Source organism: Carassius auratus, chromosome 22 (genome assembly GCF_003368295.1).
Source record: "Carassius auratus strain Wakin chromosome 22, ASM336829v1, whole genome shotgun sequence".
Taxonomy (NCBI): domain Eukaryota; kingdom Metazoa; phylum Chordata; class Actinopteri; order Cypriniformes; family Cyprinidae; genus Carassius; species Carassius auratus.
This window is the reverse complement of record NC_039264.1, coordinates 2,180,792-2,195,636: the sequence shown is the minus strand read 5'-3', so window position 1 is coordinate 2,195,636 and position 14,845 is coordinate 2,180,792. Positions and strand designations below refer to the sequence as shown.

At 40.0% G+C, this 14,845-nt stretch overlaps 2 protein-coding genes across 3 annotated transcripts; both read right to left on the bottom strand.

The window, feature by feature from the left end:
• Positions 1-1,812: 1,812 nt before the first annotated feature.
• On the bottom strand, positions 1,813-6,827 carry LOC113039339 (transmembrane and coiled-coil domains protein 2-like). 2 transcript variants are annotated; one of them, XM_026197229.1, is made up of 5 exons: positions 6,540-6,827; positions 5,251-5,613; positions 4,403-4,995; positions 4,147-4,282; positions 1,813-3,385 (listed from the first exon to the last, which is right to left on the bottom strand). In XM_026197229.1, the coding sequence occupies exons 1-5, from the start codon at positions 6,540-6,542 to the stop codon at positions 3,086-3,088; spliced, it is 1,395 nt and encodes a 464-aa protein (XP_026053014.1). In that variant the 5' UTR covers positions 6,543-6,827; the 3' UTR covers positions 1,813-3,085. The 2 variants fall into 2 exon arrangements, with proteins under 2 accessions (XP_026053014.1, XP_026053015.1); XM_026197230.1 differs by having other exon boundaries at positions 3,106-3,381.
• Positions 6,828-8,194: 1,367 nt separating this feature from the next.
• Positions 8,195-11,604, bottom strand: LOC113039368 (cyclin-dependent kinase inhibitor 1-like). The gene is made up of 3 exons (XM_026197277.1): positions 11,401-11,604; positions 10,098-10,488; positions 8,195-9,461 (listed from the first exon to the last, which is right to left on the bottom strand). Exons 2-3 carry the CDS (start codon positions 10,486-10,488, stop codon positions 9,406-9,408), a joined length of 447 nt encoding a protein of 148 aa, XP_026053062.1. The 5' UTR covers positions 11,401-11,604; the 3' UTR covers positions 8,195-9,405.
• Positions 11,605-14,845: the final 3,241 nt, after the last annotated feature.

Genomic DNA, 14,845 nt, shown 5'->3' with positions numbered 1-14,845 from the left:
TTTTCATGATCTTGTGTAATTATAATACATGCTGATGTATGTAGTAAGGCTCATAGTCAACACTATACATAGAATATTGGTGTGTTGAGACGCACATGTGTTACTTTAAAAGAATATTTAAATGAACTGAAGAAGTATTTAAACCTAATCCATACATCTGCTCGTTCTTGTGTAAGAGGTTTGGCAGAACTGGGGTTCGTGAGTTGATAAACTGATACGAAACCATGGAATTAAAGCTAAAATCTTTTTTCCAATACCATTTGATCTTTTTTATTATTTTTATAGAATTCTGTGGTACTAATAATATTTATGCAATAATTATGATAATTTATTTCCATCGAAAACAGTACTTTAAAAAAAAATCATAAGTGCAGTATTTCAGATTAAAATCAAGACTAGGCCCATAAAATCCCATTTTTGAAGGCAGATTCGCACCTGGTTAGGGCAAGGAAAGAAAACGTTCTTTCATGGTGTAACCACTAGATGTCTCTATAGGACTCTATAGAGACCACTTACAGGTCTGGAAACATTGAGGATGCGCGCGCATCACGGTCGCAGAAACCCGGGAGAGATACTGACAGAATTATATGGTACAAAATAGTTAGGTTTAAAAACATTATAGATTAGACTGAACAAATGTCATTTTCAAAAATGTTCTCCGCATATTACAAGAGCTTGTCACACAGCGATAAGAACGTTTATCAACGAAATTGACGTAAAATAGCGGAATTGTGTGTGTGTGGGCGGAGCCTATCTGGTGGCAGAAAACTAAACTCTTAAGTCTCTCAGTCGAGTTATAAAGTCCGAATTAAGATATATTAACTTGCATTTGCCATAAAAAGAGAGTCAGAATTATTAAATAAAATAAATGTTATGTAAAATTGTTAATAGTAAGGATTAGTGCCATGAAAGTAACCAATAAGATTTTATACTCAGTGAAACTACGATTTTTTTTTTTCTTTCTACTAAAGTGACCGAGGACCGCAGGAAGTTATAAATGATTTAGATGTTTAATTATAGTACATTAAAATTAAATTAATATGTATTGTCAAACAATAAATCGCATCCGAAATAAAGGTTTTTGTTTACATAATGTGTGTCCCGTGTACATTTATTGTATGTGTGTATACACACACACACAGACATACAGCATATATATTTTTAAATATTTATATGTATATATTAATATTCATATAAATTATATCATATATTAATCTTTAATAAACGCTTTTATCAAACGGTCCGTGTACGCGACTAAAAGGACAGTTTATCCATGATATCTAAAATAAGACTAAATATCAAATAATCGATGTATATAAACAATATCAAAGCTTATCTCTACACTTAACTTCTGATATTAGCCATGTCCTCGTTTCCAAGTTTGTCAGATCAATCTTATTTGGATAATGTTAATTAAAGAAAGCTGCTTCTCCTCATCAGGAAGATAATGAAGAGTGTAAGACCTCCATCTGAGCGCCAGGTGGCGTCCTTGAGCAGTGTTTAAATGAGTGAACCGGGCAGATCTGTTAATTACCAATGAACCACGTTACATCTGATGATTATAGAGCAGGATTAAGTTTGTGACCAACTCTATATCCTTAACCTGTTTGAGTCTAAAGAGGCTATTTCAGAAACCTAGCATGCTGTATGAGTTGAAGATCATTTCGGTCTCATTTTGAGCTGGAAGCAGGTTCATGTGATTTTGTAATCCATCCTGAGATTAATGAATTTAATCTGGATTAAAGCAACAGATTGTCACACCGATGCAAAAAATATGCTCACCAAAATTATAACAAAACAGGAAACAAATCGTAGCATGTATTTGCAAATGTATTTATGAAGAATACAGTGGCGTTGTGATCTAGCAAACGGATAGAAACATGAGAAATATGACCATGCTAACAGTGAGTGTTACACTATTACTGCGTTTACAAAAATGTTCTGATGACGGATGTAGTATTGATTCATGACTACCGACGTTACGTTTCTGCCTTTCCGTCCTATCACTTAATACACAAAGTAAAATGACGAAAGTTTCATTCTCCTCCGTGATGAGATATTTCATAAATAACAGACACTGAGTTCCACAGAGACGAAACAAACCAAACGCAGCACATTTGAGACGGTTTTGGTGTCAGCATGAAAGAGTTCTTCAGATGTCTGGATCTGAAATGGGATCATGTGTTGGTATGAAAGCCATGCATCAGCAGAAGACCATCCTCTAGACTCTGATGTCTTGTCTCCGCTCTAAGAACCAGTTTTAACATTCATTAGTTAAAGCAAAAGGGAGCTCAGTGGTCTTAAATAAAAAGGAACAAAACTATGGCTGCGCGATAAACAGAAATGAAATCACAATCACGATTAGACAGATTAGCTGTGATCAGTGGTTAATCTCCATCTGAAGAATCTCTTGCGCTATCTTAAAAACAGAAGATTCAACTGCTTTCATCTTAGATTTAATCTTCTTATTTTAATTGTTATTATAGTAATGCAATGCTAATCGACACAACCTTCATCACTGCTTGAAATATGTTGCGTGTCTTATTCTATTTGAGAAGCCACATCATCTCACAGAAGGATTACTTCCAAACGCTCGACTGACGTCACGAAGCAAGTTTGGAGTCAAAACGTTATTAATTGTGGCATTTTCAGATGAAGCAGCATTTACTACACAGTGCCGTAGTTCACAGAGAAGCTACGCAAACAGCTCTTATTATCGCGAACAATTTCTTCAAATTCAAAATTGCGCGATTATATCCCTTGCGATTTTATTTTTATTTTTCGCGTAGCTTGTCATTGAGCTACAGCTCTGTGTAGTAAATGGCGCTCCATCTGAAAGCACCTGATGGAGATTCACTACTAATCACAGAACCAGTTTTACCGATGAGATACATGTTCTTATCAATCGCGCAGCCGTAACAGACACCCATTCAGAAGGAAAAGACAGGAAATGCAGAGCCATGGTCTAGCACCACCTTCAGGCCATGGATGGATCTTTCTCTTACGTCCTTCAAGGTCTCACCCTCTTCTGATACGATGTACGGGATGCGTCTCAGTTAGAGTCACAGTTCTGGACGTGTAGTCTTCAGCTGGGCAGCAGGCAGAGCTCCAGCCAGTCCCAGTGTTTCCACAGTGTGACCAGGAAGAGCGCGAGGGCCAGGGTGGCACCGACCCGGGCGCGCGTCTTCATGAGGGGCGTGATGAAGTTGGCCATGGTGGAGACGAACACCAGCAGCACTGCCATCAGGGCCAGGATGACGTTGATGAGTTTCCCCAGCAGGGCTCGGGCATTAGCGTTCTCCACTCCCTCCAGCTGCACCACCTGCTGCTGTTGCTGCTGCAGCTCCAGTTTGGTGACGCGGGTGAGGCACGACTCCACTGCTTCCTGCGGGCAAACACACACCTGGGTAACACTCAGGACTCTCTCTGGAGCACCCAAACTCATCGGAATGGACCTTTATCACTCCTCCTATATCCAGTGAAGCAGTGTATCGCTACTTCTGACCCCATTGCAACTCAGATAACGTGTATATCAGCGCTCCAGACTGCGACTCTTGTAACCCTACACCCTTTTCTCAAATAATGCTTCTTACCATTTCAGTTTTGTCTGTTTTCCAAGCTGATGTTATATAATCTACAAAGAAATAACATCACTTGTTTGTAACTTATGTGGTAGCATGACCATACGTCCTCTTTTCCCCAGACATGTCCTCTTTTTGGACCTAAAAAAATGCGTTCGGATTTCTAAATCGCCTAAATTGAGAGGGATTCAGCTTTTGCAATTATGGCACCATTCAATGTGTGCATTTTTGTATTAAAGTTTTCGGGACGGTCTTCTTAAAACAGCTCCCAATGAATTTCTGTCCATTACTCTACACCCATACAGTGCCTTCTCCTACTGCACGAAATTCAATTTAATTAACGCAAGTTAATCAGAAAGTGACGATTTGTTTTCTTCAACTCATTGGAAGGACATGGAAACTTTGGAAGTAAACATAGCTTGTGATTAGCTGCTTTAGGTGTTTTTAATTTGTATTGAAAGCTAAACTGTGCAGGACAGTGGCCCTCCAGGAGCAGGAGTGGACACCCTTGCTTATCAAGGTTAGAAACTTGCACAATTGCACATTTTGTGTTACTGGTGGTCACCTGGATGTCTCTCGCTCTCTCGTACGACTGGTACGCCACCTTCTCCTCCATGCTGGCCAGCTCCTGCTTCAGATTGCTCATCTCGTTCTGATGGAGCTCCGTCAAGTCATTGAGTTGCTCTTCCAGACGCTCGTATCTAGAGAAGACAGAGGAGACATATGACATTATACATTTCTCTTTTACGCCAAAGATCATTAGGATATTAAAATACCTGGCTCTGTAACATGCGTTGGATCTGCTGTAGGTGTGGTCTTACCTGTATCGCTCCTCCTGCAAGCACTGGGTCATGTAGCTGTAGTCGCTCTGCAGCTGCGCTTTCATGTCCTCGATGGCGTCCTCCATGTGCACCTGACCGACTTTGATCTCCTGGAGGCCTTCCAGCAGGGCATCCCAAGAGGAGGACGAGGACTGGTGCTGGTGATGATGGTGGTGGTGTTGTCCGTCCAGGCGAGGGCTGCCCATTGTCGCTCCCGCCCCGCCGGAGTTGCTTCCACCCGGCGACCCAGAAGTAGCGCTGGAGCACTCGTCGTCGCTGCCGTATTTGGGGCTGGAGACCAGCGTGGCACTGCCACTCAGAGCTCTGGGCGTCTCCTCCGTGTGCCCATCCTCCAGAGAGTCCTTCATGTGGGCGATGTTGTCGGCGCTGCCGAACTTGTTGCGGATGAGACTGGCGAACTCTCGAGGCTTCGAGACGACGGCGGTGTGCGTGAGCGCTGAGACTCCACCCTTGACTCCTTCCACTACTCCACCTCCGAAACCACTGATTCCCGCTCGCACATTGGCACGTACGTCCTTCAGCCCCTGCTGCATGTCCCTCAAGACGTCTTTGGGCTGGCGCGCAGGACCATTCTGCAGAACAGGGATTACACCTCATTACTCTAGAACAGGGATAGGCAGCATCGGTCCTCGGGTGCCCATGTCCTGCAGTGTTTAGTGCCAAAATGTTGGTATTTAGTGTCAAGAAACCTGATTCGCTGTTGGTTCGCTGTTGGTTGATCAGGATTGGAGCTAAACTCTGCAGGACAGTAGCAATCTAGGACTGACATTGCCTATCTCTGCTCTAGAAAATGCAGTTGGAAAGAGCACGCATGCTTGTGAACCTACCTGCTCGATCTCTTTGAGTTTCTTGTGGTAGTGCTCGAGCTTCTTGTGCAAGTGTGCAATAGTCTGCGCAGACTTCTGGTTCTTCTTCTCAAACACCTGTTTGATGCGTGACGCCTGCTGCTTGTCTGCATTGTGGGCCAGTTTGAGGTACTCGGCCACATTATCGTCACGGGCTTCCTGCTCCACGCGGATCTGTTCGGTGATCTTCAGGATCTTCTGCTGGAGGTGTTCCAGCGCCACTCGTGTTCTCTGGACCTCGCCGCCTGCCCCGTCCGACCCCGTCTCCACGCTGATGTTCCCGTCTGACCCCCCATGGCTCACGGGGGGCGGTAGACTGAGAGTGGACACTTCGCTTTTATCCAGCTGCATGCACACAATGAAAAAGTAAAGCACTGAGCTGCGCTGTCATGCTAACAGAAACATGACACCTCTGTCATACGAGTGAGTGGTCACGTCTGTTTAGAAGCTGAACAGAAACTGAGAGAGAGAGAGAGACACAGCGTGACCCACTTTCACTGAAAATATCTCTTTGTACACATCATCACACTAAACAATCTGAGACAGTAAGCGCATGTCATAAGTAGGATAGTAACTATGCATCTTGAATCATTCATAAATGCAACGTCGCAATTCACTCCCAAAAAAAGCTGGATGAATGAATGTCACACATTAATGATACAAAGCAAATCTCAACCTCCAAATAAATAATAATGCATCAGAGCATGCATTTCACATGCATGATAAAACGCACACATGCATGAAAAGATGCATGGTCTGCATGTGTGTTCAGAGTTGCACTGACACATCAGGGTTTTTCACGAGAGGTAACTGCCGGTCTTGCATCTTCACATGCATGCACCCTGCACACATAGTACGCCTGTTTCTCTGAGACCAGGTTTGTTGTATGCGCTCGCAGCAGGGCTCCTCTAAAGGTTAGCGCAGTCCATGCATCTTTTAACACTTTTAACAATCTGAGTCATGTCACCTGCCGAGAGCATGCGCGTGTGTGTGCGATCTACAGACCGCTGGTGGACGCATTTAGAAAGTAGGTTGGAGCTGAGCGATGAGAGACAGCACACACACACACACACACACACACACATGCAGTGTAACCCAGGGATGTGTGTCAGATGACAGTGGGCGAGTTCAACACATGAGAACAAAACTGCAGCTGGTTACTGAAATGCAGAACAGCGTGTGAGAGAGAGACAGACGGGTGATGATGGACAGATGGATGGATGGAGGGATGGTACGAGACAGGAACACAAGATGAATTTGTGATAAATTACCATGGTCTTCAGTCCAGGGTGTGCAGCTTGACTGCAGAGACGTGTAAGAGGGCCATATCCCTCCCGTCTCTCTCTCTCTCTCTCTGTTCTCTCCTTCTCCTCTAGCTGTCTATCTCTCGCTCCAGTCTGTCATGCTTCATGCTCGAGACAGTATCGGCTGCGGTTCTGTGCCTCTCATCTTTGTCTCGCCTGTATCTCAGGTTTCTTTCTCGTCTCTCCGGCCGTGTGTTTGTCGGAGTGTTTCGACGAGGCTGTGGAGCAGATGAGCAGAGGGGGAGGGGAGTTCAGCGGAGCATGCGTCACACACACACACACACACACTGCAGTGTTTGCATTCACACACACACACATACTCACAGCTTAAACGGTCTATGTGTGTGTTTGCTTTCATTGTGTGTTCATGAGACCAAATTTGGGATGTGTGTGTTTTCACAGTGATAACCATTTTTAAGGGATATGTATGTGTGGTTTGGTGTGGTGTGGTGGTGGTGGGGGGGGGGGTGCAGGACATTTCCCAAATAGACAGAGGGGCTGATGGGATACGCTGACGTTAGTCTCATAGCAACAAGCTTCATAACAACTGGGTCACTATGTTGAAGGTGTGCTGCACACAAGCTATACGCTATACACGCGTGTGACGCTCAGCTGAAGTTACGCTTTTCTTATTTAAAGCAATATTTTGCTTTAACACAAATAGCATCTCTGGCATTACAATAAGGTTGTATCGTTCCCTGTGTGCGCTTCGGTTTATAAATGGGAAACATTGCATTAAAAACTGGGTTACATTTACACATACAATGCAAAAATTAATGGTTTACAATACACAAAAGTCAACATTAAATTGATTTAATTAATTGATTTACTGAATGTTGCCGGTATGATTGATAATTGTTTAAAAAAAGTCAAAATTAAAATTTTGCTCCACCTCCTTTACAACTCATGTAACCCAGGCAACGTTAACATTCAAATGGTAACTAATAGTTATTTATCTATAGTTAATGTTTCCTAAATCTAGCTAATTAACGCAGTAATTTGATGCCATTCAATACATTACACTAAAACGTGTTAACACTGGGATACTTGTATTTCTAAATACAGGTTATTTGACTTTTTTACATAACACATAGGCTTTATTTACTCGATTCACTTACCAGTCCAGAGAAAAGGTTGAATTAGCACTACATTAGCAGAAAGAAGTACCCAACTAACCAAAATATGTCCTAAAAACGTTTTGTTAATGTTCCCATCAATAACAGAAATTTTATTTCTGATGTTCTGTGAATATTCTAAACATCTAGTTTAAAAAAATATATTTTTTAGTTATACAAATGTCTGAGAACACATTCCATTTTACATTTTTGCAAACATTATGTGAACGTTACATTTGAAGGTTTTCACAATGTTCTGAAAAAAGAAAATGTAAGATTAACATCCCAACGAACCTTTTAGAAATGGTTCCATGAATGTTTTTGTGCGAACATTATTAACAACCAGGTAACTCTGAACAAACGTTCCATCAACGTTACTTTAAGAACGTTTGCTCATAACTTTGAGAGAACCTTGCAAGAACGTTTTGAAAACTACTTTAATGCATGTTTTGTATAGAATCAAAAGATTGAATAGTTTTTTGAAGAAATCAATTGCACATGCAAGAGTTTCTCTTTATACACAGCTTTATTACAAGAACAATTACATGTCAATCTACGGTACAATATTCATCCGTAAAATAAATACAGCATACATTCGGAGCTATTTAACAATAACAGACATATACAAGCTACACTACTCAAAATAATAAGTGCAATTTTACATCATCGGCGAATAATTCTGATATTAACATGATATTTACAGACAGGTCGCAGAAATCTACAAGTATCAGGATACGAGGATAATCACAAAGCAAGAACAGATATGAACGTTCGCTGGAATGCGATACTTGAGAAACAAATACGAATATATCCAGCATCTCAATTAGTGAATGTGGAAAGCTCAGTGTTCGTGACTGCGTTTATTTCAAACAAACGTTACTTGTATTTCCGTAACTACAAGTAAAACTGAAAGTGTCTGTAAATGTGCTGTGATCACTGGGGAACACAAACAGAACCCATTTCTGAGCAATTAATTCTGATTGTGTTTCTCGAACGACGCCAAGTGTTTATCCATTATTTTACGTTGTAAAAACGTAACTGCAGCTCCTTTATGAGAGTTGTGTGAGAACATACTGTCAGCTTAGAAGGGTTAGAATTATAAACAACTTGTATGAAAAAAAAAACAAAAAAAAAAAACACATTTGGCACCAAACGTTAGTTTTTAAAATTAGCTACAAGTATTGTGCAATAAAGCATGGACACTGAAAATAAAATCAGTGTTTTATAACCTGTCGTATTGTTCGTAATTAAATTATTTCGTTATAATTTTGCCGTCCCGCTGAGAGACAAATTCTGAAATCTTTCCTGAATCTCTTGTCCGCCTCCACACAAAACCTAGTCGATTTACAAGGATTATAACGCATTTTCTTTAACAGAAATTTGTATAAATGTTAACCATTGACATGCGAACATAAACAAGAAAAAGAAGAAATGACAGATAAGCAATTTCCTATTAATGGAAAACATTCAAAAACATGATGGAAGATGGAAAATAAGTTCTGCACAGTTGCGCATTTCTTGCATTTGGCGCAACGGAAAAATGCTACGATGATCGTTTTGAGTTCTTGAGAGGCTGAAGGTAGATGACGGAGTATAAAAACAGAAGATCTGGTGAGAAGAAGCGGTGGTTTGCGTCAGTGTTCCTCCTGTGAGAACAAGAGTCTAGAAGAGACACACTAGCGTTCCTGAGTGTGTGTGTGTGTGTGTGTGTGTTTGAGTCATTGTCCTGATTTGCGGGGTGTAGCCACCACTCTCTTCTTCGCCTGGTAGAAATCTGTGTGATAAGAGAGAGAGAGAGAAAGCGTGAGACGGGGGGAATGCTTCTATTATTAGTCAAACTCTCAGACACGCCCTCGTTTAACAGACGTCATTACTCAACATCTCTCAAAACGTCTGAGTCATATCTCACTCCTGTTCTAACACCGTTGCTTTCTTTAGATTCTGATGCAGAACAAACTCATCATGCATTCAAATGTTTAGCACTGTAACTCTCTTTTAGTTTTTCCCTCATGTTAGATAAGAATTAGCTGAAAATACATAAATTACAGATTACTGCTATTGTTATGAAAATAATAACTAAAAATACTAAAAAATAAATATATATTAAAATAAAATTAAAAAAATAAAATGTTGTGATTTTAACAATAAAATAAAAATTACACCTATTTTAAAAATTAAAATTAAAACAAACATTGCATTGTGCATTATTCACATGATGATTAAAATTTTCTCTGAATTCTGATCCTACAAAAATATTTCTGGTGATAAAAAAAACAAACACAAATATTAGACGAAAAAATATAAAAAAGTAACCAAATGTTGTGTTGGGTACTAAATAAATAATAAACATGTTTGAGTTTACATGAACATATTTCTGAGAACGTGTCTCTGTTAGGCTCCGCCCCCTCACCTGTGATGTTGGTCTGTTTCCTCTTCAGCTCTGTCCTCTTTTCTGGTGTTTTCTCCATGTTCTGCGGGACAATGCTGTATCTCTCTGGGGTTCTGGGGATGTTCTCTTTCCCCACGCGGGACGGGCCGGTTCTCGACGGATGCTCCTCCAGAGAGGAGCGGTACAGGACGGGCACCTTCACCCCGGACACGCCCTCCCACTGGAAGTCTCCGCCCTGCAGAGGCGTCTCGGTGGTGAAGTCGAAGCCCCAGCGGTGGGACGCCTCCTCCAGGTCCTTCCTCAGAGCATCACGGTACTCCAGCTGGAGCTGCTCACGATCCACCGGACCGAAGAGGTTCCTCCGCGCCGGGCCGCTCCTGAGAGCCCGCAGGATCCGCTTGTGCATCTCCATCTGCATCAGAAAACACACGATCAGTGTCTGAGCTCGGTGTCCTCCCTGACCTGAGGACTGAAGCGTGTCTGGGCAGATCTGCAGGGATATGTGAGGGCATGTTCCTCCGGAGCAGAGCTGTGACCAGCAGAGGGCGCCGCACATCATCATGACATTATCACTAAGCCTCCAAATATTAAATATTTCATTTTTATTATAATTGTAACTTTTTAATATTAGATAAAAATCGCTCTGTTTTTAAATCAGCATAAATTATTAAATTATAAAAAATAAATTGTTGTTATTTGTTGATTTTGGTGACTGAATTAGATCTGAAATAAATGTAAGATGAAAAACCTAACTTTTAAAACTTAAAAACATTGCCTAATACATGAGTTTAAGTGACAAAATTGCTAAAAGTTTTTTTATTATTAAAATAATATTTTCACTGGTCTCGCTCGCTGCACTTCTGATTGGTTAATATGACGGAATGTGCAGCTCATGAGGCGAATAAGTTCAAGACGGCGGCGGGAAACCGAGCGCTCGTCTGATTGGTCAGGAGGGACCCTGACACGCCCACTCTATCCTCGGTCCACGTGAACGTGAAGCTCGTGTAGTGAGCCGGTGGAAAACACGACGCAAACAGACACTCGACCGTGACATATAACTTCACGATAACGTTCACACAGCGACCGAGAATCACGAGCCACGGGGATCCGTTCAGCTGACAGGGAACATGTCGGTTACAGTTAGTCTGGAGGGCTTAGTTTGACTCGATTGTTATTTTACAGAAACACTAAGAGACACTAAGAGACTCTCAACTAGTTTTATAATTAGCATGCATAAAATTAATCCAACAGATGTTGTGATAAACCATGACAACGTTCAGGCAAACGTTATGAACTTGAAAAATGATGTAAACATGCAACTTACATGTGTTTTTGTATCTTCTGGAACGTGTGGAGAAGTCAAATCAGTGAACTCGCTGTCTGCAGGGTAAGTATTCTATACTTGAGAGATCCTGAACGGCAGTACTGAGTTTAAAACAAGACTTCTGAAGAGTTTTGGGAAGAAAGCGTCGCGTAACTCAACTCTAGACTAGAAGAAGCGTTCACTCCAGACTTCTGCTGCGCTGACTGACCTGCTGAACCTTTATGAACTCCGGTGGGCGTGACCGATCAGTCAATAGGCGGGGCCTCTTGAGCGCAGCACGTGGACTGAGCCAACACGTGAGCACGTGTGCAGCGTAAACGCGCGTTCATCAGACATTCCAGTAGATCAACGTCACAGAACAGAACAGAACCTTCTGAACGGAGCGGAGCAGAGAGGAGCCGCCCAAAACAGAGCCTCGCTGTTTCACACGCTCATGTCATATTATTAGTTTGAAGTGTTTATTTTTATATATTTTTCGTATAGTAAATTATATATATATATATATATATATATATATATATATATGTATGTATACAATTATTACCTTTTTAAAAACAGTTTTTTTAAAACAGTTTTACTTCTTAAAATAAAAACTGTAAACATTTTTATTTTAATTATCCCGAGACAATGTATATACAGTTTCTTATTCTCAGCATTTGTAATGTATCTCCTCTATGCCTTTTTGTTTGTTTGTTTTGTTTCTTAGATATTTGAACACTCCCAGAATGACATGATCACTTTGTTCCCTTTCAAAAGAATATGTCACCCTCGAGCACAAAGCTAGTGTTAAGGTTTTTTTTATTTTTCTAAATTGAGATTCATGCATCAGCTGAATAAACTCATGCATGATAAGCTGAATAAATCATCTCTCCATTGATGTGTGGTTTGTGAGGAGAACAATATTTGTCTGAGACAAAACTATTTGAAAATCTGAAATCTTAGGGAGCAAAAAAATCTAAATATTGAGAAAATCATCTTAAAAGTTGTTCAAATTAAGTTTTTAGCAATGCATATTACTAATCAAGAATTAAGTTTTGATATATTTACAGTAGGAAACTTACTAAATATCTTCATGAACATGACCTTTACTTAATATCCTAATGATTTTTGGCATAAAGGAAACGTTTATAATTTTGACTCATACAATGTATTGTTGTTTATATACCCCAGAGACTTCAGACTGCTTCTGTGCTGCAGGGACACAGATGTTAGAAAGTTAAAAATAATGAAGCCACGCCCACTGTTTCTCTCAAGTGTATGTGAGAGGAGTCCCTTGAGCTCATTACTCAAACTATTCATCTGCATCATATGTTAAAATTAATAACACAACGAAGCACACAGTTCACTGTACTATGTGCAGTAATTATAAGTGAGATTCAGAGGCTAATTTCTACACACACAAAAAAGTAATGCAACTTTTTATTTTGCGGTTCAATTTGAAACACAATTCTGAAGCAAAAAGTCATATTTGTTGAATATAAACTCGCAATTGCAATGAAAAAAAAACTGAATTGTGAGAAGTCGCAATTAGGCCCACTTTTTTAATTACTACTTTTACTTTCACAATTACTTGTTTATGGTTATATTGTTTCATGCTTGAGAGAAGAAGAAAAAACAGAATTGACAGATATAACTGCACAGAAAAAAAGTCAGAATTCTGGGTTTATCTGGGTCTATAACTATATTTTAGTTAAATAGTTAAATACAGTTAATAGTTAATCACAAAGTAATAACTCCAATAAAAAACATGACCTTTCTAACTGCTTGTTTTCTATAAAAAAGACTTATTTTACTATTCTAACGATCTGTTTTCTTTTAATCTATTATATAATTGAAAGAAAAACATTGCTTTTGTTTTTCTCATTTGTAAGTCGCTTCTGATAAAAGCATCTGCTAAATGACTAAATGTAAATATTTAAAACAAGGCTTTCTTTATTCTTGAGTTAACAAGTGTTTTCTGTCCATAAATGAAGAGATTAATTACATTTTAGTAAAAAATAAATAAATTGATTGTTTTGCATTTTTTTCCATGAAACAGATCTAAACAATAACTGCCCTAATTTAGAGACACACACACATCAGCCTTTGCTCACTAATGAGACCGAGTGCTTCCTTCCCAGACAATTATAGTCACGTATTCAACAGGAAAGGCTTTCATTAGTGCTTAATTAATGACCGCTCTTCATTAGCGTGTTTACCGTTTGGCGGGAGAACAGAACATTCCACAGCGCGAGGAAACCCCGCGAAAAGTCAGCGGCAGTGGCCAGCCGCGGGAGACGTGACTCACCAGAGCGTGACGTCACGGCGTCTCGAGGATCGCGAGCGGAAGCGCGGGGAAGTTTGAGTTTCTGAGTTCATTCATTCGGACTCATTCATTCTAAATGAACGCTTCCTCGCGCTGTGATGCATTAATATAGAGACAGATCAAGCGTGTAGCCTCTTGAGCTCAATAGTAATAGAAAAAGACACGTTATAAACGAATTCGTGTCGGTAATGATCCACCTCACCCATTCATAACACAAAGGGTTAAAAATCCATGCCATTCATGTGAGCAGGTTACATAACACTTGTTCGGAAAAGTGGAGGGAATTTCACGCGCATTGCCAGTCAACATTATATAAGAGGTGATCTTATGTATGCTCGGTGACCTTGAATACAGTAAGAATGATGTTTGAGAAGTCTGAATCATTCTCAAACCAGATCAAAGGAGAGTTCACAAAAACATTGAAAATTGTCATTTATTCAGCCTCAAGTTGTTCCAAACTTCTGCTGAACACTAAAGAAGATATTTGGGAAAATATGGCTGACCAAACAGTTCTTCCATAACAGTGACTTCCATTGCATGAAAAAAATAAAAAAATAATAAAAATAAAATGAATGCAGTCAATGGGGACCAGAAACTTTAGGGTGGTTAAATGATGACAGTATTTTTATTACACGTGCTCATGAATAAAGGCATTGAACATTCAACATTTGGGACATATCGGATAGTTTTTTTTAACCTCTTATCACTTCACAAAACAGAATCCATCGGCGCTTTCTCTCTTTGATCTTCTATCAAAAATAAATGCATTGTTTTTGGAGCACAGATGTGAACCCAAATTTAATCGAATGAACTATAAACATGCATGTTTAATAATTACATCAAGTGTTGAGTCTATACTTTGGATTTCAAAAAAGAAACCTAAACTCTTTAAATCAAGTCTTGTTAAACGTGCATTATCAATATTTGTCACGATATAACTGCACCGAATCAGAATCATGTTCTGCTAGTTCATATAGGTGTGAGTGATGTGGATTGGGTTCTCATGTTCGCCCTCTGCTGGTGCTACTACACAAACGATCTGAACATGCATCAATTATTTCATTTTTAAATAGATGTCCCTTATTATCATATATAGTCACTAGTCAAATCCCACCGATCTAACCTTAAACAAGCAACTTG

Bases quoted from the DNA above. Each gene is read 5' to 3' on its own strand.
- LOC113039339 (XM_026197229.1), bottom strand. The intron at 4,996-5,250 runs GTAGGTTCACAA...CCTGTTCTGCAG, and splicing joins AACTCAAAGAGATCGAGCAG to AATGGTCCTGCGCGCCAGCC. The intron at 3,386-4,146 runs GTGACCACCAGT...GTTTGCCCGCAG, and splicing joins AGAGAGCGAGAGACATCCAG to GAAGCAGTGGAGTCGTGCCT.
- LOC113039368 (XM_026197277.1), bottom strand. From the start codon at position 10,488: ATGGAGATGCACAAGCGGATCCTGCGGGCTCTCAGGAGCGGCCCGGCG. The intron at 9,462-10,097 runs GTGAGGGGGCGG...CTTATCACACAG, and splicing joins GAAACAGACCAACATCACAG to ATTTCTACCAGGCGAAGAAG.